Source organism: Lissotriton vulgaris, chromosome 8 (genome assembly GCF_964263255.1).
Source record: "Lissotriton vulgaris chromosome 8, aLisVul1.2, whole genome shotgun sequence".
NCBI lineage: Eukaryota > Metazoa > Chordata > Amphibia > Caudata > Salamandridae > Lissotriton > Lissotriton vulgaris.
In genome coordinates this window covers 51,400,602-51,427,845 of record NC_141696.1, presented here as the reverse complement: position 1 = coordinate 51,427,845, position 27,244 = coordinate 51,400,602, and the positions used below count along the sequence as shown (strand labels likewise).

Sequence of the window (27,244 nt, the reverse complement as noted above, 5' to 3'; positions counted from 1 at the left end):
GTAGGAAAGTGACCCGTTTTAACAAAGTCACTTCCACTTTTTGCCCTGGTACTGCTGCTTTTCGACTAAAAGTGCACTGGGTCCCTGCTAACCAAGCCCACAGTGCCAGTGCCTGTTCCCCTAAAACAGGTATCTATCTAATCGTAACCAAATTGTCAAGGACTCTAGCACCCCTGTAAGTCCCTAGTAAATGGTACCCCTGGTACCTGGGGCATGGGCATTAAATAGGGTCCCTACAGGCTGCAGCATGTATTGTGCCACCCACAGTGACCCACACAAAAACTGCACACAGCCTGCCTTTGCAGGATGCGTGAAATGGTTCAAACCATTTTGAAAACACAACATGGCACACTCCCTGTGTGCCATGCCAATGCACACTGCATATTCTATAGGTAAGTCACCCCTTAAGCAGGCCTTGGATCAGTAAGGCAGGGTGCTTTATATTTTAAGTGAGGGCATATCTGCCTGAGCAGATATGCCCCTGTGATGTCTGGTTCCATTGCCACAACATTGCAAGTGATCAGTAACCCATCCTAAGCCTATGTACGGGGCATTGGTTGTTACGAGTTACTCAGCGACATAATGGCTTTAGTGAAAATAATGGTATTTGGCATCAAGCACCTCGTCTTCATAAATCCACACTGATGCCAGTGTTGGAGTTATTATGGCATGCACCCAGAGTGCATCCTACAGGTACCCCCTGAAAGCTGAAGTGGACACTCGAAGAAGGGTTTCACCATCCAGTTTATGGTGAAAATAAGAACTCTGGGTCAGGTTTATGCCCACTCTCCACAGGAAGTGAACAAATAGGGGTGTTATCACCCAGGGGTAAGTAACCCATGGAATACTGCCTATCCCTCCCCTTAACTACTCTAAATTGAGTATTTAGGTGGCCCCTGAAACCATGAATTCAGATTTGTCTACCTGGGAACCGAAGAAGGATAGTAGAGAACAATCACCATTAGAACTGAGTACTTACCCGGAGCTTGGCACCAAACTGTGCCTTGCTGCTGGTACCTAGACAATTGCATCAACCCAGCTTGTTCAAAAGCTGTGCATCCTCCCAAGCCCATGGAGGACTATCCAGCGCTTCAACAACCAAGCAGCTTCTCCCTTGAGGTGGAGGAGCCATCCCCTGCAGCTGCAGGCACCAACAGTACTTACCTGTACCTCCCTTGCGACTCATCTGGCCCATTGAAGGAGTATCTCACTAGGTAGAAGTCTTTGCTGCTGCAGGAGGTTGGATCTTTCTCCCTTTCAAGTTTGCAGATGTCAGACCCTCCGGAGGTTTCCCAGCACTAATACCCTGGGTACCAGAGTATTCACAGCAGCCAAGGCTTGTTGTGCGTCCAGTCCTGACTCCACTGACGCTGATCCCGACCTGTCGACGAGGGACTTTAGGATCACCAAGGCCAAAACCAAGAGTTTCTCTGCTGTCCTGTTTTCTTTCCCTCTCCAGGTCACCAGGGCAAGTGAAAACCTTTAACCATGGCCAAAAAACCTCTGCACTTGAACGCCCCCCCACCATGGGTTCACGTAAACCAGCAGTGTGCCTGTGCTCCAGAGACCCTCAAGAGCCAAGCCTCTCTTGTGGTTCTACCCAACTTGTCCTCAAGTGCCCACTTGCAGCCTTTCTTTTGCAGGTACCTTTGTCTTTGACTTTACCCCGTGAGGCTCAATGCTACCCACACGACCAGAACCCCCGCACCCAGACTCACCAGGGCAGGTACACCTGAACTGCTGGTAGTTTCTTGGACCTTGGCCCCTAAACACCTTGAGTCCCAAAAGGGATCGTCCTTCTGTAAACTACAGTTTTAGCCCATGTCCAGGACTTCTGGACAGCAGTTGTATCCCCCAACTGGGTCTTCAGAACTTTGGCAAGAGGCTCTACTGAGTCCTTCGTCAGTTCCACAGATTAAGCCTGGCACAGGATGTCAGTAACCCAACGGGAAGCACTCGACCAAGCATCTTTCTGGACAGTCTTGCCTGCTGCAGGGACAGGCAGACTACATTCCTCCCTCAGCAAGCACACAGGCTTCTAGGCACTTTGGGTATGTTCACACCTCCTCCAGTAAGAGATCCAGACTTCAGGAGATGTCCCCTCCCCTCTGTGCGACTGAGTATCAGGCAGACACCAGCCCTAGTTGTATAGAACCACTCCGAGTACTCTGCGAAGCACTCCCTTTCCTTAGTGATAGATGTCTTGGAACAGGAATAAGTGGAAGGGTTTTGGTCCCACGTTTTTACACAAAATTCAGACAGGAGATGTGGATTCCCTGCCTTAAACTGTAGAGCTGGTTTTGGGTAGTTCTTTTTTCAAGTGCCGTTTCCAAGATGTCCTCCAAATACAGCCTTTGTGTTGATTTATGCTTTTCACAGCAGGGTTGTCTCTTACCTGGAGCACTCACAACAAAGACAGAAAAGGTGTGAGGTGTCTGCACCTGGATGTCATCAGTACAACTGAAGGATAAATCGGGGAAAGACAAAAGGGTCTAAAGGCTAGCCCACCTTTCACAGCATAGTCTGTAGGCCACCCCTTTCCCTTACCATCCACCAAATGGCAGCCTTAGGAAAACTAATCAGCAACATCTTGCTAACCAAAAAAAGACCCTTACAATAGCTGGTGGAACCCTGTCTCCATTCCCCTCATTTCAGTGCCTAGCTCTCCTCCTTTGCTTTTCAGGAATCTAAGAAATATACTTCCACCTCCATTTTGTGCAAGGCCAGGCCAGGGCATCCAGAATAGATCCCACTGGCATCCATTACTCTGGCTCACTCATACAGGATGCATGTGCCACACTGGCCACACACACTTAGCAGCTCTTTGGGATGTTAGCACAAAGAACTTCAAAAGTGCACAGAAGCGGAACTTTACACAGATGACAGCGTTTACAACAGTCATTGCATCGCAGTTCATTTACAACGTGGTTGTTACAACGACCACATTGTTAGAACACAATGCCATTACAATGCAAGTCATTACATCGACTTGCAGTAGATGGCCCTCTAACATAAGGTATAGTATAATTTACTATTCCAACACCTTCCCTACTGTTGTGTAGGCTGGAGATGGAATAGTACATTTTACTATTCCTAATATTAGAGCGGCATCTACTGCAAGTTGATGTAACGACTTGCGTTGTAATGGCATTGCATTCTAAAAGCACGGTCATTGCAACAATCGCGTTGTAAAAAACGCAATGTCATAGCATGCGTTGTAGCATACTATATTCCTTTACACAGGTGGGCCTGTATGCCTCCACTCCAGTGACCTAGATAACAAAGCCTGCCACACCACTCTTCTTCAAAACAAGGCATTCTGCCATAACAGCTGTATGTAGTAAAGCGATGACAGCAACAGTTTTCCTCTACCATAAATGAGATCACACTTGGTGCTCTCTTACATGTCACAAGGCAACTCAAGGACCTCTCATAGCCAGGAAAAAGATCTAGGCCTCTACACTAGACTTCTACACACACTTAGACTAAGTCATGATCAAAAATAGAAAGTTAGTATACCACATACACGCAGTCAGGCAGGAGACATACCTCTCCCAAACATTCTCCTATATGAGCAAAATGGATGCTGCAGTATAAACGTCTTGAAGAAATATTTGCTATGTGGTAATGCCACTTTTTGCCAGATTACGAATATTTTATGTTCAGACCTCCAAAACCCACCTCCTGCGCATTGTATTTTTTAATAAACTCATTAGGAGTCTTTCTTTTCAGCTAGTTTTTCTCCTCCTAATGGCCAATGGTGATCATCACAATAAAATATCATAGGATAAAGATAACAGTCATTGCCACTGTTTTCCCTATATCTTTCCCAGTTTTACTCTTCATACATTTTTTGTTGAATTTTGCCAATCTCTGTCAACTTTCCTATCCCCGGTTCTTACTATATCTTTAGTGTATGTTTGCATGTACATGGAATTCTTATAACGCAAACCTGGACAAAAGGCATCAGAGTTTCTGTTCTTTAGCATCATTAATCGTTCTTATCTCTTTGCCTTTTTTTAAATGTTTTTTATTCTATGTACTTCATGGCCCATACAAATCGTTTATGTCTATTCATATACATCATGGTACGTACTTTAATTCCTAATGTTGTTTGAAAGATAAATTCTTAATGCATTCAACATTGTCTTTATTACGGTTTTAGCTCTGCTGTGACAAAGAAAATTGCAAGTCCTTTGTAAGTATAGCTTTCTTTTTTGGGCTTGTGTTTTATTGACTGCTTACTGTATTTAAATACTGTCTGCCTTTTGATTCAATTCCCTTATATGGCAGGTGTAATTCTGTTAAGTGGCAAATGCCCACTAACTCTCCGACCTGATAGGTTTGTACTGTCAGAGCAATAACTAAGTTGGTTCCTGGTTCTTTCTGTATTTTAGGCTTAATAAGTTTAATTAGAATCAAAATAGGAAATCAGTATTCACATGGAATAGTTCACAAGTGAATAAAGTATGCATACAGAAAAGTAAAAAGTGAAGCATTCCTACGTAAAAGATTATGGGCCATATGTATCAAACTCCCCTTTTGCAATTCTCAATTAGCGATTTTTTGCGAATCGTAAGTTGAGAATCGCAAAATGGTATGTAATTAAAAAATCGCAATAAAATAGCGATTCCGTAAAAATCGCTATTTTCATTGCGACATTTCAAATGGCGATTCCTTATTACAAAAAATCGCAAATTACCGAAATTCGCAAATTAGAGAATCGAAAACTCAGGTGCAGCTTGATGACATCACAACCAGGAAGTGTGACTACCCATGCTGTACCTGAGTTTCTGAAGCACAAGGAGAGAGAAGGAGAGGAGGTGAGGGAACTCTGTAGTGCAACCAACAATGGCAGACACTGGAGACATGGCCAGCCAGGACAAACACCGGAAGGGGGTAACACAGAGGAAAAGAAAACAAACGTTTTCTGAAACTGAGCTGGAGTCCTGATCCAGGAAATGGTGATAAGCTACGTGCACCTCTTTGGAAAAAAGTCCCTGCGGGTGCCTGAGACATGCAAGTGGAGGATTTGGGCTGATATCCAGCGCAAAGTAAACGCAGTTGGCATCACCCACAGAAGAGTGGCAGACCTAAGGAAGCGCTGGTACAATATGCGCCAGCGCTCCAAGGAGAAGGTGGCTGCCCGGTTGGAGCAAGCCAAGAAGACTGGTGCTGGGACCTCCACTGCCACTGATTCCACACCACTAGAGGAACTGGTTGAGGGGACCCTGCTTACAGAGAGTGTAATGGGCGTGGCCGACCTGGACAGCTCCGACCCCCCAGTACCAAGACAAGGTAAGAAGCATGCCATCACACCCCTGATACCCCCCAACTACCCTCACACACCCAGGAGCGACCCAGGGGCAGAACACAACTAAAAGTCCAATGCGGGTACACAAGCACACACAGCAATGCATTCTGGGAGATGTAGTCACATGCACATTACAGTGGTGCATTTACACCCAGCCATTCCCTAACAACATGTGCGCATCAGGAAAGGCGAAATACAGACAACAGGACCCATGTAATTCCAAACAGTGACATTTAATGCATGACAAGTGAAAGTCAGGACTGAAAATTAATGTGTGCTTTTACGTCCACAGCACCATCAGAAACACAGAAAACAGTTAGTGGAGGGGAGGACGAATCCCCTAACCGAGAGGCAACAGGGCAAGAAGAGGAAATGTAGAGGAGGACAGCCCAGTAATCCCTCCAAATCAATGTTTTTTGATTTGTAGTGCCACCACTGCCCCCTTTGGAGCATGTGCTGATCCAATCCCTCCAGTTCCATCCAGGCGCAGGGCAAGTGCATCCACCAGTGCAGCAGCCCCAGAAGAGGACACAGTCTACGACGGGCTGGAGGGGCACATGTTTGAAGTACAGCGCCCTTAGGCAAAAAACATCAAGTCACTACACAGGCAAATTAGGGTTGGGTTCATGGGCATGACGGGTGCCCTGGAGGTACTCTGTGCAGAACTAAAGGCAGATCGTGCTGCTAGGCGCAGGGAAATGCAGCGCTTAGATCTCTACACCCAGGCGGTTAACCGCCTGTCCTCAGCAACAAATGTGCTGTCAAGGCCCAGCATATGTATGCAGCGTGAGGCGGCACACAACAGCCAGGACGTGGCAAGGGCCCTGGTACAGGTCACATCTGCTGTGGATGAGCTGCGGGCAGCTCGCACTACTGGCCCAGGAGTCCTCACTCCAACAGATGAGGACACACAATCTGGAAGGAGCAGCATCACCCCTGCCCTCCCCCTCGGATAGGCGCCGTAGTGGGCGTCACAGTAGGGCTACTGGGACAGGTGACGAGGGCGCTGTGCATCCCCAGCCAGGGTCCTGACCCGACAGAGCCGCATATGAGGTGCTCTAACTTGGACCAGGAGATGTGTGCATCAACTCAGTTAACATGAACACTTGCCCCTGATTGTACAATCACACTGTGATACTAACATGTGCTGGGCTTTGGACGATACATTGTGTGGTACACAGGCCGTGTGCCATCATTTATCCGGAAGATTAGGAAATAAACACAGTCTCACAACTGATATTCAGCATTGTGTCATATTTTCTTACCTAGAAATAGTTGTGTGTAATCTCATCTCGCCTCTGGCGCCTAGCAGCTGCACCAATAACACCGGCTGGCATGCGTCCTGGCGCTGGCCCCTCCTCATCTGATGAATCCGATTCACTGAGCTCCACTGGTGTGCCTTTCCTGGTGGCGATGTTGTGCAGCAAGGCACATGCTACTATTATCTTGCAACAGGTCTGGGGACTGTATTGTAGTGCCCCTCCACTCTTATGTAGGCATCTGAATCTGCTCTTGAGTATCCCGAAGGTCCGCTCAATGGTACATCTGGTTGCTATGTGGGCACTGTTGTACCTCCGCTCCCCAGCGTTGGCAGGATTCAGGTAGGGAGTCAGTATGAAATCACAGACCGCATACACACTGTTACCTGTGGGGTGGGAGAAATATGGTTAAACACTGTCCTGCCAATGCTATCCTTCACTAGTTTGTCCTTTGTACAAATGCATTTACCTAGTAGGTATCCCTTACCAAACTCCCCACTTGTGAGTCGACGGTGTATCCCACTGTGGCGGAAGATGAAGGCGTTGTGCGTGCTGCCTGGGTATTTAGCGACAATGTTGGGGATGATGTGCTTGGCATTATACACCACCTGTATGTTCAGGGAATGGTAGGATTTGCGATTCCTGAACACATACTCGTTCTGGGAGGGGGATATGGTGACATGTGTCCCATTTATACATCCAATGACGTGGTGAAATTTTGCTATTTGATAGAACTCCTGCTTGGTCTGGTCCAGTGCCTGTGGTGTTCTGGGGAAGTGGATGTGGTGATGCAGTCTCGTACCATGACATCAAGGAACCCGTGGAAAAAGCACGGCATGCACTCTGTGACACCCCTCCTGCTGTGGCTATGACCCCCTGGAAGCTACCTGATGCCAAGAGGTGCAGTGAGCAGAGGACCTGGATGTGGGTGGGGATGGTGTGTGTCCTGCGTGTGGGGTGTTCAAGTATAGGTTTGAGCTCCTCAATTAATTAAAGGATGCTCTCATCATCCAGTCTGTAGTTTGTATGGATCTCCTCCTCAGTCCGCTGGAACAGGGTTATGCGTGCACGAAAGATCGTTTCCTGGCGTCTCCTCCTCTGTGCAGGAGCTCTGAGTCGCAGCCTCCTGGCTATCACATACAGCCCAGCCATTGTGGAAAAATCTGTTGCATTGTGGGCCTCCTTAAATAGTTTGCAACTGGTTACCACCTGCTCACACTTGGTGGTAATTGTGATTCTAAAAATTGAGAAATTTCGTCAAATCGCAAATTGCGATTTTTTCATACCTTTTATGGCGATTTCTTAAAATGTGATTTCTTAAAATGCGATTTTTGCAAATTGAAAATCACAGTTTTGGAATTCGCACAAATAATCGCAGAATTATTGGTTTGCAGAATGAGAAATCGCTATTTTTGCGATTCCTTATTTTTGCGATGCGAGAATGTCGCATACAACGCGTTTTGCGAATTTTTAGTCGCAAACGCTGTTTTTTGCGGTTTGTTTGCGAGTAAAAATTTGTTTCATACATATGGCCCTAAACATTATGTGTAACATAGGTCAATATATTTTAATAAGTGTTCATTGGCATTTAAAATAAGGGGGAAAAAATCATTAAAACTGTATTTAAAGTGCATATGACAATTCTTCAGATTTAACATTTACAGAGCCAAAGATAACACTGTGGAATTGCAATTCACCCCAAATTATTAACCAGTTTGTCACAAAGGCAATCAGGAATGGTATATGAAAACAGAGTAGAGACATAGAAAGGTACTCCTATTACTTTAGAAGTCCTCTAGTGAGGCACTTAACTATATAACATTGGAAGCACATTGATGGTAACACGCTACACAAGATGAAAGATTATGCTAAGAATATGGAAGATAGGTAATCAATGTATATGACTCAATATGTATGCATATCAGCGTTTTCTCTTAAAAGGTGTAACTTACTCACTTACGCCTACTACCCCTCCTGGGGTATAGGCCTTCAATCAGGACTCTCCAACCATCTCTGTCCTAGGCTTTTGTTTCAATATGCCGCCAGGTGTAACCTATGTCCTTGCAGTCAGCCTTGAGACCTCGATGCCAGGTGTTTCTTGGCCTTCCTATTTTACTTTTCCCTCTGGGGTTCCAGGTGAGGGCATGTCTGGTGGTGTTTGATGCAGATTTGTGGAGGGTGTGATCTATCCAGCCCTAGACTCTTTTCATGATTTCTTCATGAGCAGCGAGTTGCAAAACAACAGCCTTTGGCCGTTATTGCTGATGGAGTTTGGACAGGTCGATTTGGAGGATTTTCCTTAGACAGGTGTTGATGAAGGACTGGACTTTGTTGGTGGTGATCACTGTTGTCCTCCAAGTGTCTGCCCACATAGAAGGGCCAATTTTACGTTGGTCTTAAAAAGTCTGATCTTTGTGTGCAACTATAAGTCCTTGGAGATCCAGATATTCTTTAGTTGAATAAAGGCAGCCATTGCTTTGTAGAAAAAGGTGTTACACTTAACATTATTATTAGCCAAAAGAATGGCAACGATCCTTCAGATGTCAACTAAGGTTCCAAGACTCGGAAAGTAGGTCACAGACGTACTTAAATGGAAGAAGGTTGAGGAAATACATACGGAAATGATACGTCTCAATACTAAATTGGATGTCAACATGGTTGACTGATAAACTTATGCATGAGAATTGATGTATACCTTTGATCCATTTCTCCCTCCCCATAGGACTGATGAAAACGCTACTGCAAAAAGTAATATAGATGCCTTAATGATATTCCTGTACTAATTGGCTACACATTCTTCTACCTATGGCTCATTATTTTAATATTTAAGCTGGATCTATTCTGAACCAAGTCCCAATGATGAATTGGTGTTCACCACACTTAATAAAGTCACTATAGTGTTAGGTTTAGTCAAAGGGCCAAGGGTTGGATACACTAAGTAGCTTGGCACGGCTAGGACTTGAGAGTAGAGAAAGTCCCAAAAATTCTGATCCCAATCTAAAAAGTCAGTCAAATAATTGTTGCTTTCTGGTACCCTAAAACTCTGAAGCAAAGTGTTGAAAAAGTTCTCAAAATTCCTTTGGTCCCACAGGACCTCAGGGGAGCACATAGAGATTCTCAAGGTGTCAGGCTGAGGGCTACAGCAAAGTCCAGTCCAGGTACATATGCCACTGGTCAGTTGGGATTCTTCACAGAAATGTTCTCTTTAGCGGGGGCTGGAGATGTTTGTATGGATTGTACTATGATAATTCTGGTGTCTCCTCACATTTCACACTAAAAGTTTGAAGTAGTCATTATACTCACAACAAAGCCAGAGACAGATGTCTGGAAAGACAAAAGTAGTATTCTTTAGAAACTACACAGGTAGTACACAAGAATTGTCCTTGCCACCTGTTTGTTTCCTTTGAGGGGTGCAAAACCTCTACATGTGCTCCAGACAAACCTGCCAGGTAGGATTTGACACTGGGGTGTCAACAGGAGGGGCAGATCCTTACCCTGCATATTCTACTAAGTTTACAGTAATCTCTGCCCATTTAAGTCAGACTATTGTGGGCTCCTAGGACAGGTGGTTTCACACCTAATTAACAACTCATTCAAGGCTGAGCACTGGCTGGTAATAGCTGGAGAGCTAATGCAAACTAGCTTCCTGAAAGCTCAGGCAGATAAAGGGTAACTTTCTAAAATTTACTTTTCTTTAATATTTATTAGAAATCCAATTTCACCAATGAATTGGATTTTTAATAATTACTTAAAATAGTGGTTTAATTAGTTTTCTAGCTGGTCCCTTTTCCGCTTTTGTAGTATTAGTATTTTAAACTGCACTCTGGTTTTCTACATAGGAAAGCTAGATCTGCCATAGTGAGAATAGCATTGTGGCCCTTGTTCCTATAGAAACATGTTGACAATATTTTTCTACATGTACCACTTTTAAATACCTTGCACCCTACCTCATGGGCTAACATGTCAACATACGGGTGTCTAACTAATATTTAAAATTGAGGTTTTTACCTGGCTAAAGGGGTATTTTGACAGGTCACACTATAGTTTGAACTGCAGCAGTCAGGCTACAACGGTAGGCATGAAGCCATCTTCTCCTTATCACACTGGTGGATGGCACAATATGTTCACGAGTCGATAGGTGACATTGCAGTTTCTATGCCATGGGTGCAGTTTCTACATTATCATGGCCTTATAGAAAAGTTAAATATTCCATTCAGGGATTAACTAATTTCTACATGTCGTGGGGTTCAGAGCACATCCATTAGACACTGAACATCACTGCGCCAGTTTGCAGGGTGAAAACAGGCTATAAATATCAGTACAAAAGGGGGGTGAACTCATAAAAATGTCATTTTCTCCCAGCCTGATATACCATTGACACTGTTTTTCTGCATTCTAAGATGTCTAGCAATCGGGATAGGTTTTGGAGCAGGATGCGGAGTGGAGTTGCTGTTGGACATTTGTCTCTGGAAGCCTTTTTCAGCCAGTTATAATGTAGAAACCTCTCCTTTGACAAATACCATCTGCTCTTCTGCAAAAGTGCTTAATATATCACCCATGTCAGGCCTAAACAAATCTACTCACCCGCTTGCTATGAAGTCAAGATGTATCTATTTGTAGGGCCTGGTGGCCTATTCTTGAGAGAGAGCTTGATTCAGCAAAGAAAGGGTGTTCTGGTTCTGTTCTTTCAAAAAGTTAATAAGCAAGAAAGATGTTTTTACATTTTTATCTTGTCCTACTTGTTGTGGATTCAAAGACAGATATCAAATGTCAACCTATTTCTTCTTACAAATTGCTGCCTATTTTATCTTGACGATTGTTGTTCCCTTTGCTTTTTCTGTCTGAAAAAGTAGAGGACTTAGTGAAATAAGCTGTCTGACAATCTTGTGGCAGTACAGGAAAAAAATGAAAGGCTGTTTTTTTTCCGATAAACAGCATTTAAATAGTTTGCAAATTAACTGTACGAGTATTTCAATATATATATTTGTGTTGTTAGGAAAGCTCATTTTTTGTAACTTTGAAGTGTGATGGAAACAGAGTTTTTATAAGATCAGAACAAATGAGAAGCCCAATTTCCTCACATTGTCGTGTGTATTCTGCATGGCTTTATCAGTAAAACTACTTGTATTTTGGAAAGTTTGTGGCCATTTCAATGGGAGATGTGCTATTTGTTAATGATGATGTCCACACAATGCTCCATCAATATATGTAATAAAAGTGAGAGTTTTTAAACATGAACTGAGAAACATTCCTGTCTCCCTACCTAATCCAGAGATACCACATCAGTCCTCCACCCCTGACACTTGTAGGACGCAGCCCATCGGCTGGCAAATCCCAACTGTAAAGCATTCTGTGAAGTTTCAACATTGCAACTTAAAAGAACATTAAAACACCTCTTTTCTGACCCAGGCTTCTTATATTCAACCCAATTTATCTTCTCATTCGTTCTGTCCCCACAATCGACAAGTGTCTCTGTCGTTATCTCAGTGGAGAGTCAGTTCTTGGTCAGTTAAATTAGGTTATTTTATGGGATTATAAAAAAAAAATTTTTAAGAAGATTGAAAAAGTGATTATATAGATAACATTTTCCTTCTTGTTGCATAAAATATCACCAGAAATTCATCAAATGTTTCACCTAATGAAAGTGCAAATTGTTGCTATTCGAGGACAGTAAGTTCCCATGCAGCAAACGGATTTGTGGGCCAGGAAAGATCACCTGTCTTGCAGTATCAGTTTAGTTGCTTGAGCAGTTCTTCCAGGTGATTAGCATACACCAAGCAGGGGAAAGGAAAGTGTATCTGAAAGAAACACGTTAGTTAGATTCCTCACCTTAGAATATCCCCAGGGGTCAGACTGGATCCGTAAAGTTTTCATCAGCAGTACCCCTGTGTGTCGGTAGGCGTTGTCTGCGACTCCGCATCTGTCGATGACGTTGTCGGAGTACTTAGGTGCCGCCCTCGCGCTCTGACGTCAGTTCTTCTTTTTTCCGCGCCAGCAAGCGCTGATCTGGGAAGAGCTAGTACCCTTAGTCACTTTTTGACTAACTTTTTGGTCTTTTTGACTATCTTTTTCGAGTCGTCTTCGACTCCTGGTGCCGGTAGGGATGCCCGGTTTCAAGCCGTGTGACGCCTGTCACCGACTGATGTCTCTACTGTCTAGGGCCGACCAGGGGCTTGACCTCGAAAGCTAGGCGGGAGCGGTCCCGTAAGCTTCTCGAGATCCGACAGTCGGCTCCACGCCGCTCGAGGTCCCGGTCGAGGAGGAAGTCAAGGGACCGGTCCCGGAGCCGTAGCCACCACCGCTCATCGGGTTCCAAGTCCTCGCATTCAGGTAAGTCGAGGCATGGGAAGAAGAAGCCAAAGAGGCGACATCGCTCTTCTGATTCCCCTCGCTGGTTGCGCGACTCGGCTGAGGCTCAGGGTGGCACCACCCACGTGGCTCCGCCGGAGCCACAGGCGTTGCATCCAGCTCCACACCCTCCAGACTCTGGGCTCAATGCGACACCGGGCGAGATTCGAGACTTCCTCATGGCCATGAGGACTCTCTTTCCACCCTCGAGACCCACCGTGGCACCTTCGAGTCCCACGGGTCCGACTGGGGGTCCTAGCGTGCCGGCGACTTAGGCCCCGGTGCCGCAGCACACCCCGGGATCCAGGCATGGATCTCGGTCGGCGCCAATCTCGACCTCACGACTCCTCCGCTGGACGACGATGCCCCCGGTTTCAGCCCGGGTCCGGCATTGGAATGGCACCTCTCGGCACCGTCTCCGGCGTCGCTGGGTGAGCAATTCATCTATGACCCGGCTTAGTCCTTTATGCCTGTTTAAAAGGACACGGATGAGGGGGATAACTGGGAGGGGTCTTAGGACCATCTGGCACAACAGTGCCAGTTAAGTCAGGACTGGGCAGATGAGCTGGGCGAGGCCAGTGGTCTTGACACATCGCCTGACACTGGTTTCATCTCTCCTCCCTCCGTGGCTACGGAAGAGGGTGCTACATATGGTGTGGTGTTGTGCAGGGCAGCCAAGGCCTTGGCTCTTGAGATCCCTGCTGCATCCGTGAGGACTGATCTCCTCACCGAGGTACTTCAACCCAAGTAAGCTCTTCGGAGCCTATGCTGCCGTTCAATGAGGCCCTCACTGACGTTCTGATGAGCACTTAGTCCAAGCCCTCCACAGTGCCCCCTGTCGATGGGAACATTGCCCGAAGCCACCGCCCGGCTCTGGGCGACCCCTGCTTTCTGTCCATACAGCCCACCCGAGAGTCTGGTGATCCAGGCCTATACGTCCCAGACCGCATCCCCGACCGCTCCCCCGGATCGGGAATCCAAAAGGCTTGATCAGTTTGGGAAGAAACTGTTCTCAGTCAGCTTGGGGTTGCGGCCCATTAATACTCCATGCCTTTTGGGCCATTACACCCACTCTCTGTGGGATACGGTGGCGGACATGCTGCCTCAGTGTCCAGATGAGGCCCAGACACGGCTCGCCCAGGCTCTTGCTGAGAGGTGGAACACAGCACAGTATTCCATCCTATGTGGGCTTGATACCACGGACACGCTAGGCAGAGCGATTTCCACGACGGTGGCGATCCGTCGCCACACCTGGCTGAGGTCCGCCAATTTTTCGGAGGATAGCCAAAACACGCTCATGGACATGCCCTTCCATGGCAGTCGCCTTTTTGGCGACAAAGCAGACAGTGCCCTTGAGCTTTTCGAAGACTCCAGGGCTACGGCCAAGTCCTTGGGCCTGTCGGGTCAGCACCAGCAGACTTCTGCTTTTTGTCCCTTTTGTGGCCAAGGAAGGGGTGCCCCCACACATTTGTCCAGCCACAGGCCGCAGAACCAACCTCAACGCGGTCGCGGACGTGGTAACCACCGTGGCGGTGCACGGGGTCAGAGGCCTGGTCAGTCCACATCCACTCCCACAGCATCCATCTCAAAGCCTACCCTGCCCGAGCTTTCAGGCCCATTCTACGCCAGTAGGAGGCAGGGTTCGCCATCACCTTCTCCACTGGCGTACCATCACTTCGGACAGGTGGGTGCTGCAAATCGTCCGAACAGGCTACTCCCTCCCCTTCGAGGTGACCCCTCCAGCCATGCCACCGCAGTACCAGCGCATGTCGGGGGAACACTTTCAACTTCTGCAGGAGGAAGTTCCGGCCCTCTTTGCCAAGGGGGCCATTGAGCGCGTTCCTGGGCCAGAAATAGGACGTGGTTGCTACTCCCACTACGTTCTGGTTCCCATGAAGGGCAAAGGGGTCCTGTGCCCTATCTTGGACCTCCGGAGCGTCAGCGGCTTCCTCCGGAAGGAGAAGTTCAAGATGCTGATTTTAGCTTAGGTCCTGGCTGCCCTGGACCCTGGAGACTGGATGCTTGTGTTGGACTTGCAGGACACATATTTCCACATCCCTGTCCTGCAGGCCCACCGGCGCTACCTGCGGTTCACGGTAGGCCACAAGCACTTCCAGTTTACCGCGCTCCCCTTCGGCCTCACCAGTGCCCCTCAGGTATTCACGAAAGTGATGGCGGTGGTCGCAGCTCATCTGTGTAGATTAGGGGTTCCAGTCTTCCCCTATCTCGACGACAGGTTGTTGAAGGCAGGCTCGCCCCAGACAATAGACTCCCACCTCAGACTATGGCCGATCTCCAGAACTTGCTGGGGTTCTCCATCAACGTGGCGAAGTCACACTTGAGTCCCTCTCAGAAGCTCCTCTTCATCGGAGCGGTTCTGCACTCGGCGCAGTTTCGGGTTTATCCTCCCGAGCCGCGGGTTCGGGGTATACAGGCTCTGATTCCGATCTTTCGGCCTTTATCCCTAGTTTCGGTCAGGCTGACGCTGCGGCTCCTGGGGATGATGACCACCTGCATTCTGCTGGTACATCATACCAGGTGGCGGATGCGGGCTCTGCAGTGGGACCTGAAGTTCCAGTGGGCACAGCATCAGGGCAACCTGTCCGACCATGTCCTGATCTCAGAGGGCACTGCGAATCAGCTGCAGTGGTGGCTCGCGGACCGTGATTGGGTCAGTGGCAGATCCCTTTCCCTTCTCCAACCACAGCACACAGTGGTGACGGATGCGTCCCTTCTGGGATGGGGTGGCCACATGGGAGAGGCGGAGATCAGAGGCCTCTGGTCTACGGTGGAGTCCCGGCTCCATATCAACCGTCTGGAGCTGCAGGCGATCCGGCTTGCACTGAAGGCATTCTTTCCCTCTATCCGGAGAAGTGTAGTGCAGGTGTTCATGGACAACACCACCGTCATGTTGTATTGCAACAAACAGGGCATGGTGGGGTCGTGGACCCTTTGTCAGGAGGCTCTGCGCCTCTGGACATGGCTGGAACACCAGGGCGTCACCCTGGTGGTTCAACACCTGGCAGGTTCCCTGAACGCCAGGGTGGACAAACTCAGCTGCCAGATCACGAATGGCGTTTGAACTCGGATGGGGCACAAGGTTTCCTTCAGCAGTGGGGAGAGCCTTGGTTAGATCTATTTGCCACCAAAGAGAGCGTGCAATGTCATCAGTTCTGTGCTTTGGAATTTCCAAGGCGCCACTCGCACGGCGACGTTTTTCTGTTGTACGCCTTTCCGCCTATACCACTTCTGCCCAGAGTGCTGACGAGCCCAAGTCATCCTTGTGGCTCCGGACTGGGCATGAAGATACCGGTATCCAGAGCTACTCAGTATGTCAGTCAATCCCCCGATTCGTCTGTCTCTTCAGGAGGACCTTCTGTCCCAGCAGCAGGGGACGGTCCTCCACTCAAGCCTGTCCAGTCTCCACCTACATGCGTGGAGATTGAGCGGCAACAGTTGAGGCCATTTGACTTGTCTCCTGAAGTCTGTGATGTTATTCTGGCAGCCAGGCGTCCCTCCACGAAAATGGTATACGCCTGAAGGTGGAACAAATTTGTGGCATGGTGCACAGCAAAGGCTATGGATCCGCTCTCTGCCCCTCTTTCAGATGTTCTACTCTAAAAACGTGTTGTAATGGATGTTGCAATGTAAAAACTGCATTGTAAAGGCATGCATTGTAAATGTTTGCGATTTAACATCATAAATTCATAAGTGCATGACCCCCCACCCCTGGGGTATCTAATATGCCAAAATATTGCAGTTTCTTCATTTGTACGGCCCCTACCACCGAATTCGAGATTGGACACAATTTACACTTAAAAGCAGGGCTCCAACACAAGGCTGCTTTTCAGATCACCTTAGGTTCTCAGAAGTGCACGCATAAAGGGCTGCTGTTCCTCTGCCTTATGTTCTTGGGATTTATAGGGTCGGTCAGACCAATTATAAGTGTATCTTAATGTATGTGTGTGTTTCCACTGTGTTTTCAACATAGCACTCGCCCTGCACCTGGTTATAGAGAGCCCAGGAACATTCAGAGTCAGTTACCACCAGTACCACCAGTCAGCAACAAATGAGGGTGCTCAGGGCACACCGGAGGACTTTGCACCACATGGAAGATATGCATTTCAAAAAGATGTTTCTTCTTTCTTCATTCAGACTTCTTTGTCAGGTGTGTCATGTTCAGATAGATATGTGAAAGTCTCAATAGAAAAATGACACTGAACTGTTGTAGCAAGAAAATAACCACATTTAGGAATTATCAGTGGCCTGTTGAAAATATCCATATCAAGATTGAAATACCAAATGCACTAAGGGCCTCATTTACTATATCTGGACGCACTGCAGTGCAGCAAGCAATCCTGCTGTGCTGCCATGCCTCTAACTGAAAGGGCAGGTACGTGCTGTATCTACAAGATAAGGGGCATTCCATCTCCCTAGCATCTGCGCACAAACAGCAGCTGTGCGCCAATGCAGACACCCTTTTGCTATAGTGCAAGGGTGCCTGCGTTGCAGGGATGATCATTTATGTGCAGGAAGGAACACCTTCCTGCACATAAACAATCATTAAAGATGATTTGCTGCTTCTATGTGTACTGCAGAAAGCAACAAACATAGAAGGAACAAACAATGAGGAGAAATAAAGTATTTCTCCTCGTTGCGCTGCTCCTACGCCTCCCTTAGTGAGGCGTATGGTTCTGACGTATTCCCAGGTTTTTGACACTTTGTGAATCTGGGAATGTCTTAGGTTCCATGGATGAGGCATGGGAACACCCACAGTGTTGGACCTGTCAGCCTCAATGCGGTCTCCCCCCCAATATTTTTTCCCCTTTTTGCTTCCCACTTGACCGTACATTTTTGTTGGACTTTGGACTCTGGGCACCTTACCACTGCTAAACAGTGCTAAGGTGCAGGTGCTCTCTCCTAAAACCATGGTGACATTAATATACCTGCCACAGGCCCCTGCTACCGCAGTGAGGCCTACCCCTCCATAGACGTACATTGGGAACCCCCCTTATGGGATAACTACTAACTGGGACATAATAAGTATGTCACGTTTGGTACGGCAGGAACCCTCTCTAGTTGGATATTGGATTTTAGCACCACTGTCTTAGAAATCTCACTTTTAGAAAGTGGACATTTTCCTGCCCTGCACTTAGTCAGTGCACTGCGGACTCCACCCTCCCATCAGTATGCTGATGGCCTCTAAGGGCTGGGAGGAGGGAGTGGTGATTTCCACCTTTCCACCTGAATAGGCTGGGCCTGACTGCCCCACAATAGACTTAACAACCCTGCATTTGTCACTGTAGACAGCCAGGTCAGGGAACGCAGGGAACACCCCAGACCCCCTAGACCCTTCCCAAAGCTTCTGCCCCCTTCTAGTTGTCAGACACCAGGGTATTAAAGGGAGGGTCCTGACCACGCATCTTTGTTCCACCACTGGATTAAGAATAAACTCTGCTGGAGTAAAGACTGCTGTGCCAGGAGGATTGCCACTTTTTTTTTAGGCTGACTGCTCCCAGGAACTGCAACCCCAATGTGCTGAGCTGCCCTACTGCCTGCTGATCTTGCCCTGCCAGAGGGGAACTAAAGGTCACCTCCAGAGTCTCTCCATTGTGTTCTGACTGGCTCCTGGTTATTGGAGGATCACAAGGACAGTAAACATTTCAAGGACTGTCCCTGCAACGCTGTGCACGCGGAACTGCACCTAACTTAACACCTGCCTTGCTGGAAAAGGACTTTGTGCTCTACATCACCCACCGCATGGATTGCGTCCCAACTTGCAACTCAAACCGTCATCAACCATTGCCCCTGAATTCACCGCCGCCGGTCCGGGAACCTGAAAGCGATGTCCGCCTGTGACCAGAGGAAAGCGCTGTGGGTGCCATTGTCACCGCCGCCGGCCCGGGATCCTCGGGAGCACTGTGCAGCTCTCCCCGCCGACGTCAGATGGGAGCTGCACTGGGATTGGTTCCAGCGTTGAGTGTTGCTTGACAACGAGGTGCTCACCGTCCGGAGGAGCCGTACTGAAACTAAGGGAGCTTGAGCTAGCCCGATTCCATCTCCGCGACCAGCTGTTGCCGGCGTAGGACATAGAGAGGGAGAGACTGCACCCCCACCCTCCCCAGTAACCGCTCGGGACCGGCCAAGGAGAAGGTAGTGTTACCGTCCTGGCCGGACTGGGGGAGAGCTCTCTCAGCCTCCCAACTGGGTTGAACAAGGCAGGGAAGTGTGAGGGTCCGTACTTGCCCCTGGAGGAGTGGCAGTGCCGGGGCCCGGGCACCGAAGTAATCAGACGTATCCAAAGAGGATATCTGGGGCAAATTTTTTGTTTTTACTTTGTGGGGCAAACACGGACAGCAAACACAGTACTTCACATTACGGCACAAACGGGGGCCCAGTGGTTTGACTATGACCTAACCAGGAGTGTGAGGGGTTTTGCGCACTAGGGATAGCGCCGACATTTAAAAGACCACACTATTCAGAGGCTGCATCTTGTTTTCCACTTGACTTTCCCCACACCTGGGACAGGGGTTATTCCTACCCCACCTGCAAGCTTATTCTTCTTTTCCCAACCCTGAACATTATCAAAGGCAAACCCGGAAAAGAGAACTACTTATGTATGGGGGATTTATGATGCTTTTGATCTTGCCAAAAATTTAGATAAAGATACTTTTATTTTTTCTAAAGCTGGTGTGGTGTCCTTTTTGTGGTATGTCACTGTGTTCTTGAGGGTACATGTTACAGAAATACTTTACACATTGCCTCTTGAGTTAGGTCTACCCGCTCTGCGCCAAGCTACCAGAGGGTGGTCCAGGGTGTTTTTTGGACATACCCTGTTGGACGCGGCGGTCCCTATTTAGACTAGGATGCATATCCCTGCCTACTAGAGACCCCGTTTCTAACACACAGCAACACCCATGGAACGCCCCTTTTCTGTAGAGTAGCGTGTGAAAAGGGGCCCACATTTACAAGGCCATGAAAAGTCACGCAGGGTGACTTTACATGGCCTTGTATATATGGGAAGGCACACTGTGCCGCCGGTGCATCTAAAAAAGTTATTCACTGGCGGCGCAATGGGCTAGTAAATGAGACCCTGAGTGTCGACTGCTGGAGATCAGGCCTTGCAAAGCACCTGTGTACATGATGCCGAGCAGAAGTCTTCACCTCCAAGAAGTTCACTAAAATGCCCTGGTTTCAAAGATGCTACTTTGAACTCTCTTCTAGCCTTTAGGGTTGATGCATACACTTCGTGGTCTGCAGTCTGATGGTGTCCTGAGAACCAAAGGAGAAGGTGAGCCTCTCTGCAAGATAAGCAGAGGTGCTGGTTGTGACAGCTTTGGAACTGATGCAGTTGGTTTTCAAGATGGTGGGCGTGGCAAAGGGAGCTAATGGGGTTCCAGCAGGGTGGGAGTAATGTGATGTAAACTTAAAACAGCAAATACATGAATACCTACCTTTGGAAGTGTTTTAGAGTCATCCAAACTATTTCAGAATGATAATTTAACAAAAAGGGAATCTGTTTGGCTTCACTGATGCGGTAGTTTGCCAGATGTTATGCCTGTCTACCTGAATTGTACCTACATGTTGTATTTTTCTGTATACATTGCACTTGTTTTGTGGAAAATCTTTTTTCTTGAAATATAAATAATGGTAATGCCTGTTACGGATAAGGGATGATTAAGCTCTCTTGCAAAAGAGCTCTGACACAAGTTGGACACACGATGGAGAGGGTTAAACTCAGACTGAGTAGGACATTGAAATAATTTACAATGAACCAAGTGTGGCCTTCAAAAAGACGTGGATCTTCTCAGCAAATCCATCTGCACACCCCTGGCTGCCTCTTAACAGACACCAGGTGGTGCCCAGGTGTATCACTGATTCCAATGTATTTCTGATAGTGGAAAGGAAATTGTCCAGGAAACCAGTGAGTAGGTGTAAGAGAAAAATTAAAACATTGTGCCTTTGGGGCTTGTACATATTTAAATGTATTAAATCAATTTTATTAGGAACCCAATGGGAAGGACAGGCATTTGGGGACTTGGAAACCTGGAGCAGTATGGCTCGAACAGCTTTTGGCACCTCTTGCTAACATGGTAAGCGCACAACCTCTCCCTGGCCCTGATGTTAATCTTGTACTGTAAAATGACATGCCCTCTGACATATTTTCCAGTGTGACCTCAGACTACTGCTGTGCCCTATTGATTAGTATGAACCATTTTGTACCATTTCAACAACGTGACTACACATTGATTACTCTAATGGTATTTTATGTCGCTGGTGTTTAAATACTATTCTGTTTTGTGTCGAACTTGCATAGTCCTTCTGACATCTGGCCCATCTGGGATTGCACTGTATTCTGGACAGTTGATAGCATCCCTAGATCATGATTTCATTTACTGCAATAGAATTGACTTTTGTAACTGCACACAACTTGGTCTTTCATCTTTATTGCCCCCGTGGTATGCCCACCACATACTCTTACAGATACCTCAAATTAATGCCAATGCAAGGCAATAGACTTGGTTTAGAATGTTTTAAGCCATTCCTCTGCTTGGAATGTTTTAAGCCATTTCTCTGCATCGATTAGGGGATGTCCATTGATGTCCTGACCTGCGTCGTGGGATGTCGCAGGAAGGGACATGCAGAATTCAGGAACTCCAGTGATGTCAGTTCCTTTTTCTGGCACTGCCACAGGCGTTGGTCCCTGCGCCATTTGTGAATCTATCCTAAAATATTTTTAGCAATTTGTTCATTTTTACATTATGAAGGGATGCCTCTTATAAATTCATTGGATTTCAGTTCTGTTTGTTGCCAATGAATGCCAGTGGCAGATCCTTACTGCAAATTTATGTGGTCTCTGGGTCCTGTGCGTGACTCAAGACTCTGATCTGTGGCTTTCAGTAGGCATTAAGAAAAGAAAAGTCAAGTTGAAGATGGCATCCTTAAAAAAAGAAGTTGATGGCCCCACAAGGGCAACCTCCTTGTCGAGAACCAAATCTTGCTCCAGATCTTGATCTGGGTATCCATCTTGTCACCATTAAAAGCATAAGAGAGCATCACCACTCTCCTGCCAGACATGGTAAGGAAAGGAAGTGGCCCAAGAACAGATCTACCTATCCCTCGATCCTATATTGGAGTTGCGACCGTTGCCTACAAAATAATCTCTTGACAGTGCTTTTAGGGAAGCAAAAGTGGCCGACTTTTTAGATTTGAAGATTGCTAAAGATAAGGCAATACAGATCTATCAATGGAATGAAATATTGATGGACCTTCACAAGCTGAGTGGATTACATGCTTTGCCAGATAACTTACAAGCAACAGCCGCCGTTATTTCACTGGCTGCAGAGGTTCCGGACCACTCTGAGGTGACATTACAGAGCCAGAAATGTAATTTCCCTCCACATAGATTCAGCTCACTTTACTCTGTGAGCCTCAGTTGTAGGGGTAAAGTATATTGGCTCCTGGAGTGATGGGTCAGCATGGAACACCAGGTCTGGTTGTATCACCAGTAGGCTGGGTAAGGGCTCGGGTACCAGCACATTAAGTGCCTTAATCAAACAGGCACAGCTCAGTGTGAGAAACATCAATCTGGTTTCGTCAATGCCCCATAAATCCGCAGACATGTGGCACCCTTCTTCCCACTTATTGCAATTATGAATGGCTTACATGGTGGCAGTTGGATTACAGGATCATTAAGAGTTTGGGTAAGAAAGGCACTTTCAGTTGCTTATTAAGTCTTTCGATGCTCATGACGGAACAGTTCCGTCATGAGGCACAGTGGAGCTGCGCTCATGACGGAACCGTTCCGTCATGACCACACCCATTAACATTGGCCCTCAGCACAGGAGGGGAAGATCTCAAGCAGCGATGGTGTTAAAGAGAACTGGCTTTTTGTTGCAGTTACCCCCACCCACTTTCTTCCCCCTTTTTTAGCTCCTAGATGCTGATTTTCGACTCTGACAGTGCACTGAGGCCTGCTAACCGGACCTCAGTGCCAGTGCTCCTTCCCTAAAACAAGGTAAAGTCTGATTGTGCTACAACTTGCCAAGGACATTAGCACCCCTGCAAGTCATTAGTAAGTGGTACCCCAGGTACCTAGGGCCAGGGTACTAAAGTGGGTCCCTAAGGGCTGCAGCATAGATTATGCCACCCTCAAGGACCCACATACAAATTCGACACAGACTGCCAGTGCAGGCTGCGTGACATGATGCAAATCATGAGTGAAAACACAACATGACACACTCCTGTGTGTCATATATGTAATGTCACCCCTACAGCAGGCCTTTGAGCCCTAAGGCAGGGTGCATTATATTTTATGTGAGGACATATCTGCATGAGCAAATATGACCCTCTGATGTCTATTTCTATCGCTAGATATTTCAAGTGGGCAGGGAAGCCATCTTAAGGTATGTACTGGGCACTGGTCAAAACGTGTTCCCTTGATACATAATGGCTTTATTGAAGTATATCTTGTTTGGTGTCAAATACTTTGTATCAATAAGCCGACAGTGATTCCAGTGGTGGATTTAATAATACATGCTCCCAGAGGGTACCTTAGAGTCAACCCTGCTGCCACAGATGAGTTTCTGACCCCCTTTCACTCTTATGAGATCAGGAACAATGCCTGCTCTGGAGAGAGGTGTTATCACCTCCTCCTTCAGGAAGTCTAGTATATTTAGCATTTCAAGGCAGTGGGCTTCAAAAAAGCTGCCACCTTTGAGATCCGAATCTGGCTCCCCTTTCTGCAGATTGCTTTGGCACCTGGACAGGCAGGAATATTAGCTAGTCAGGTAGGCATGCCCACCACCAGGCTAGCCCAACCCTAAGGTGGCCTAAACTGATTTGAGCAAGACGTTCCAGAGGTGCCATCTTTGTGATGGCCACCATAGGAACTCTGGGACAGGGTTATGCTCACTTTCCACAGGAAGTGGTCATAAAGGGGACATAGTGATCCCAGGATAAGTAGCCATTGGCTACTACCCCTCACTCCCCTATACAGCCTTAAATTGAGTATTTAGGGGACCCTCTTATACCTGGACTTCAGATTTCTGTGGAACAAAAGATGAAGTGGACAAAGGAGAAGCCTGCTGACGAGAATTGAGGAGCACAATTGACTTGGCAACAACCACACTGGCCTGTTTGCTGCACCCAATTCTTCATTCAGCTTCTGATTCTCCTTGCCACTGCGCAGACTTCAAGAAACCAGGGGGGCTGCCAGTGCTTAGAAAATTGCCAAAGGAACTCCCTTAGAGTAGAGGAGCTTCTCCCCGGCCGCCACGTGCACCAAAGACTCAAGCCTCTGTACACCAATCTGCCGCTTGCGGGGACTACCAATGCTGCAGCCACCCAGGAAGAGGTAGCCATGCCCCTACAGGTCTGATCCATCCTCCCTTTAAATGTGAGGACACCAGGACCAACCGGAACCACTCAGAACCAATCCCTGGTGTACTGGACCCCATGCAGCAGTCGAGGCTTGTGTCCATTCCCGACAACAACGCCAAACAAGACTGACCTGAAACTCAAGGGACTTCAGGGACATTAGGAACAGTGAGACCCGCATCAAGAGGGTTCAAGCTGTCCTGTTTTCGTCTCCGCAGCAGAAACCAAGACAAAGAGTGAGTCTGCGACCCTGCCACCCAACACCTCAAAGTGCCTATGCAACGCACTCTGGAGCCCGAGTCCAATGGAGGTGACGGTGCCAACGTTGTCCCCAGACCTACAAGAGCTAAGCCCATACTTGGGATTGCCAAGACTGGACTTCCAGTCGCTGCCTGTAGCCTCTTTCGGCAGCCTCCTCCAACTGCGAGAGACCCCTGCACTGGGATACAACTCCAAAAGACGTTGTGTCCTTGTGTGCACGAAAATCTCAAGGGTCGAGCCTCCCAGTAGGGTTACCGTTCTCCTCCCCTAGTCCAAGCTTGCAGTCTTTTTGCCAACCGTCCGTTCTCCTATTGAAGTGAATTGGGCACCCGTCCCTGTGACACACCTCTGCACCTGCATGACCCAGAGCCTCCCAATGTGACCTTCGGTGTGGCTTTGGACCTTGCCCCATACTCACCGTAAGTCCATAAGAACAGTCCAGTCTGTCGTTATCTAGTTCCCGAATGACACACATGTTTTTCTTCCATATGACAACATTGGCAATCCAGAAAATGCACTGTGCCCATTTCTATAAACTGTAAAAATTCATAACTCGAAAAGTACATGTTATTTTTCTAAATTGGTGTTGGATTTCTTTATTGAGTGTGGTATCACTTACTGCCTTTGAGTGTATAGTAAATTCTTAGCACTATCCTCTGATATGCCTAACTTTGGATCCACACTACCACAGAAGAGAACATTTGGGGTATAATTTGTACCTCTGTAATTTCCTATGGGTTTTGCCTGGTCTCTTTACACAGTGTACCTCCTCCTGGTCCCCTGTATAAAGAGCCAGCTTCCTACACTTATGGACTTGTGGAAGATTTTCTTTCAGGGTGCCTGGAGGAACATGAGAGAGACCCAGGGTTTGCAGAGATAACAGAAGGTACTGATAGGTGTTGGTTGATGGAGAAAGCGGGGGACATCATCAAATCAATGGGCCTGGCCTACGTACTTGTATTTTCACCTTTGCATGGTTATGATGAGATAAAAAAAATTGACCCCATCTCAAATATAGAATAAAATATAAATTCACAAAGTGTGAGGATCTTTAAATACCAAAAGTGCAGCTGTAGGGGGCCTAGTATCTGGTATAAACAAACCAGTCTAAAAACAACTATGGAAGCTGGACAACATCACTTTACTACTGAAAAAACAGCCACTCTAACACCTTAATTACAGAGTCTTACCATATCCCACCTCCGTGTGCTGAGCTGTGTTTTTTTAATGTTTGGGTTTAGTTGATGCTTAAGTCTTCTGTATTTTTTTTTTGCAAAAGGTAATCAAGCTAAAGTTGGGTCCTTCACACCCACAAATTGGAGATTCTAAGGACATCCAAGGATTGTAATAGATGCCTTTGGAATAAACAGAGAAAATCATCAAATATATATGGAAAATGTTGGGGTGTTTTTATGAAAAAGTGGAAAAGAGTTTGTCTATGCAAGCATATCATTTTTTTCTAAAAATTGTATCAAGAAAAAAACAAAAAACATTGTTTACTATCGTTTTTGCTTTTTTCTAAATGGTTGTTTCCATCTTTATTGTGGTTGCAACCTACTTGGAATTTCTGGTGGAAACAGATATGAAACCCAGGACCAAAGAAAGCTATACATCTTTGACAGGTAGACAATAGTCTACTTTTACTATTTGTGCAGATCGTTCATTGTTTTCCCAAAAAAACTAATTGTTGAAAACTCAAAATATTGAAAATAAGTAGGGGAAACATAGAAATAGGTGACAACGCTTTCATATGTAATTTGTTTGCATGATGGCCGATTTACAAACGTAATATACCATTATGTCTGACAGACCCTTAATATTTAGTGTTTGTTGGTTGTCCAAATCCTCAAAATACTCAGAGCCACGGGTGCAACTGAAACCACATTTTTGAGTGGGGGCTATACAATGGGGAGGAGGCATCTTAAGAGTATTTTATAATTTGCATGGAAGGGTTTGATGGATACTCCTAACCACATGTTCCTCACTTGGGGCCAGATGTCTAAAGCAGTGGCGGCTGACATGGACTGAGGATGGAGGGGAGAGGGGAAGGGAGGGTGGCGGGCAAAGAAACGTAATAATAAAAAATAAAATGTACCTCTTCCGACTGCTGTCTTTCCTCGGGTCTCCTGAGTCAGGGAACCTAGAAAGCACCCAGAATCCCCATATTCAATCAGAACACTGCAATGCGGTGTTGTGATTGGCTCCAGACAGCCGGTCAAGCAGTCATATGCACTTAGTGTGCACAAACCACTACTCCCCCTGTGCCTCAAGCCCCGTCCTAACCCAGCCCCTATCCTGCAAAAAATCATAACAACGATGGTAATATTTCATTTTTCTTGCTCAAAGACTAGTGCGGTGTTGCTCTTTCTGCCTTAGCGGAGGAGCCACACCATGTCTGAATCCTTTTTGCGGTCACAAAGGGTCTAATTCACAGAATGGGGCTGTTTGCAACCTCAAAAAGGCCTTTTCTTTTGTGATTCTGCAACATAATACCAAATTTCAATTTAGGTTTACAATCAAATACCGATTTGTTTTTTGGAAGGGGCGTATTTAGTGTGTCCCTTCCAAATAACAAATCAGATTGGTATATATTAATGTTTTGCAACTGAATTCCAGTTCCAAAACATTAATCTTTCGTCATCTCCTTTAAGGACTTACAGCCTGATTCATCAAAGACCCGTTT

The 27,244-nt window shown here is 46.9% G+C and overlaps 1 protein-coding gene across 1 annotated transcript in view; it reads left to right on the top strand.

The window, feature by feature from the left end:
* LOC147693361 (transient receptor potential cation channel subfamily M member 2-like) overlaps positions 1-27,244 on the top strand; it is a 1,943,547-nt gene that overhangs the window by 1,774,187 nt on the left and 142,116 nt on the right. The window contains exon 27 of the mRNA XM_086933684.1: positions 20,928-21,014. Coding sequence (XP_086789810.1) covers positions 20,928-21,014 — 87 coding nt within the window. The remainder of the gene's footprint in view (positions 1-20,927; positions 21,015-27,244) is intronic.